At 48.0% G+C, this 3,045-nt stretch overlaps 1 protein-coding gene across 1 annotated transcript; it reads left to right on the top strand.

Annotated features, from left to right (window-relative positions):
• Positions 1-53: 53 nt before the first annotated feature.
• On the top strand, positions 54-2,131 carry LOC104968250 (laminin subunit gamma-1-like; the record flags this gene model as incomplete). The annotated part of the gene is made up of 4 exons (XM_010797829.1): positions 54-99; positions 412-660; positions 1,362-1,515; positions 1,989-2,131. Coding segments are annotated over 4 exons (592 nt in total), but the record flags the coding sequence as incomplete, so codon positions are not given.
• Between the last annotated feature and the right edge of the window lie 914 nt (positions 2,132-3,045).

Here is a 3,045-nt window from a genome sequence, read left to right as displayed (position 1 = left end):
CCTCTCTCTCTCTCTCTCTCTCTCTCTCTCTCTCTCTCTCTCTCTCTCTCTCTCACACACACACAGAGGTGGTGTGCACCAACTGCCCTGCAGGGACCACGCACGCACGCACAGACAGACATCATTCTATTTTGAGTTACTTTGAATCAATTTTTAGACATTTTTCATTATTTTTCTGTCATTTGTATATTTTAAATCTTTTTGATTAACTTGCATTCCTTTTGAATCATTACTTGCGATTTTTTATCCTTTTGTAGCAACTGAAATATTTAAAATGTAAGATTTAAGACAAAGTTGAGGAGACAAAGTGCGAAACACAAGCTAAATAAAAAATTGATTTAAAAAAAATCAAACTCAATAATTCCCTTTGACAAATGTAATGATATGTATTGTCCTGTATCATTACCCCCCCAGGTAAGCGCTGCGAGCTGTGTGACGACGGGTTCTTCGGCGACCCGCTGGGTCAGAGCGGCCCGGTTAGAGCCTGCCGAGCCTGTAAGTGCAGCGAAAACATCGACCCCAACGCGGTGGGGAACTGCGAGCGAGAGACCGGCGAGTGTCTGAAGTGCATCTACAACACGGACGGCTTCTTCTGTGACCGCTGCAGAGACGGCTTCTACGGGAACGCCCTCGCCACCGCCGTGGGGGACAAGTGCAAAGGTGAGAGGAGAACTTTATTAAACAGTATAAAAGATAGGAGGAATACGCATTCACAGGGTCCCCGCGCGGCCTTAAGAAGCCTTGAGAAGCCTTGAGAAGCCTTGAGAAGCCTTGAGAGGTCTGGAATTTCAGGAGGGGAGGTATTACATGTAATCTGGGGCAGAATTAATAAGTGCGTCTGTTTTATTTTTACCAGTAACATTATTTTATATTCTGCGAAGTCCAATACCTTTTGTACGTGAAATAGGCGAGTCCGCTTAGCAGGTGGCGGTAGAACGCCTCTCGTGGCTGTGATCCGTGTTTTAAGGTAGAAGAAGAACGTGTTTATCCAGCTTCAGATGAGGACAGAGAGGAACACGGCGCTGAGAACAGGTTTAACAACGGGTGAATGCTAATGTGATGACTAGTGGTTGAAGGTCGACTTGGCCAATGGGGTGCATTAGATTCACACAGGAGATCGGAACAACAGAAGCGCTGTGCTGGTGCTCAAAGCAGTGCAATGCCCATGGAGGCGTTCCCAGCGCTGCTTCTAGTTTAGCTGTTCCTAACATCCGCTCTGGAGAAGTCTTCAGAGCCCACTTCATTGTTTTGTCTTGCTATTATCAACAGTCATTAAATGTGTTGTTAAATGAATGAAATGCAGGAAACATGAGACCTCAGGTGTGTCTGTAACTCACCTGCTTCCTGCTTCCTGTCCGCAGCCTGCTCCTGCTCGCCGCTCGGCACTCTGGGTAGTCAGGTGAGCTGCTCCCAGGTGACGGGGCAGTGCCTGTGCCTCTCCAACGTCGAGGAGAGAGACTGCAGCGCCTGCCAGCCCGGATTCTACAACCTGCAGAGCGGGGACGGCTGCGACAGGTCGGACTCACCTTCATCTTCCTCTTCATCACTGCTCACCTTCATCACTGCTCCTCTTTATCACTGCTCACCTTTATCACTGCTCCTCTTCATCACTGTTCCTCTTCATCACTACTCCTCTTCATCACTACTCCTCTTCATCACATTATATCGCACACACTACTCCTCTTCATCAAAACACTCTTCATCTTCATCACAGAGACTCTTCATCACATTAAATCACAGGCACTCTTCATCTTAATCACAACATATCATAAGTCTATTTCTCTTATTTGGTTTGGGCGGAGGCGGCTGAGAGAGGTCCGTTCTGTGGGATTATTTTTATATATTTATTGTATATTATTTTATATAAATAAATAGATTCTTATTTATTTCATTTTTTTTTATAAAATAGTGTTTTATTTATTTTTGTATCCTTGGTCACGTGTTCTGTGTGCTGTGTTCTGATTGGCTCCTCCCCCTCTGGTCCTCAGGTGTAACTGTAATCCGATTGGCTCCACTAACGGTCAGTGTGACATCACGTCGGGTCAGTGCGAGTGTCAGCCCGGAGTCACCGGAGGCCACTGTGAGCGCTGCGAGGAGAACTCCTTCGGATTCAGCGCCTCGGGGTGCAAACGTGAGGAAACAAGATATTCAAGATATCACTATTTAATACTCCTTTGCTGCTGGTTCACAACAACAACAACAACAACAACAACAACAATGATTACAATGCTTTTGATAATAATAATAATATCCAGGAGCAGTGGGCGCTGTGCAATAGCTGCCCACTGCTCCTGGTAGGTTTACCCACTCCTGGTTCTAGACTCCTGGTGCTAGGCTCCTGGTGCTAGACTCCTGGTTATAGACTCCTGGCTCTAGACTCCTGGTGCTAGGCTCCTGGTCTAGACTCCTGATACTAGACTCCTGGTTCTAGACTCCTGGTTCTAGACTCCTGGTTCTAGACTCCTGGTACTAGACTCCTGGTTCTAGGCTCCTGGTACTAGACTCCTGGCTCTAGACTCCTGGTGCTAGACTCCTGGTGCTAGACTCCTGGTGCTAGACTCCTGGTGCTAGACTCCTGGTGCTAGACTCCTGGTACTAGACTCCTGGTACTAGACTCCTGGTACTTGACTCCTGGCTCTAGACTCCTGGTTCTAGACTCCTGGTGCTAGACTCCTGGTGCTAGACTCCTGGCGCTAGACTCCTGGTTCTAGACTCCTGGTTCCAGACTCCTGGTGCTAGACTCCTGGTTCTAGACTCCTGGTACTAGACTCCTGGTTCTAGACTCCTGGTGCCAGACTCCTGGTACCAGACTCCTGGCTCTAGACTCCTGGTACTTGACTCCTGGTACTAGACTCCTGGTTCTAGACTCCTGGTGCTAGACTCCTGGTGCTAGACTCCTGGTACTAGACTCCTGGTGCTAGACTCCTGGTGCTAGACTCCTGGTACTAGACTCCTGGTACTAGACTCCTGGCTCTAGACTCCTGGTACTAGACTCCTGGTTCTAGACTCCTGGCACTAGACTCCTGGCTCTAGACTCCTGGTGCT

The sequence above is a fragment of the Notothenia coriiceps genome, unplaced genomic scaffold (genome assembly GCF_000735185.1).
Source record: "Notothenia coriiceps isolate Sejong01 unplaced genomic scaffold, NC01 NC01_scaffold00038505, whole genome shotgun sequence".
Lineage (NCBI taxonomy): Eukaryota > Metazoa > Chordata > Actinopteri > Perciformes > Nototheniidae > Notothenia > Notothenia coriiceps.
The sequence above is the reverse complement of the archived record's forward strand: the minus strand, read 5'-3'. Positions and strand labels throughout refer to the sequence as shown.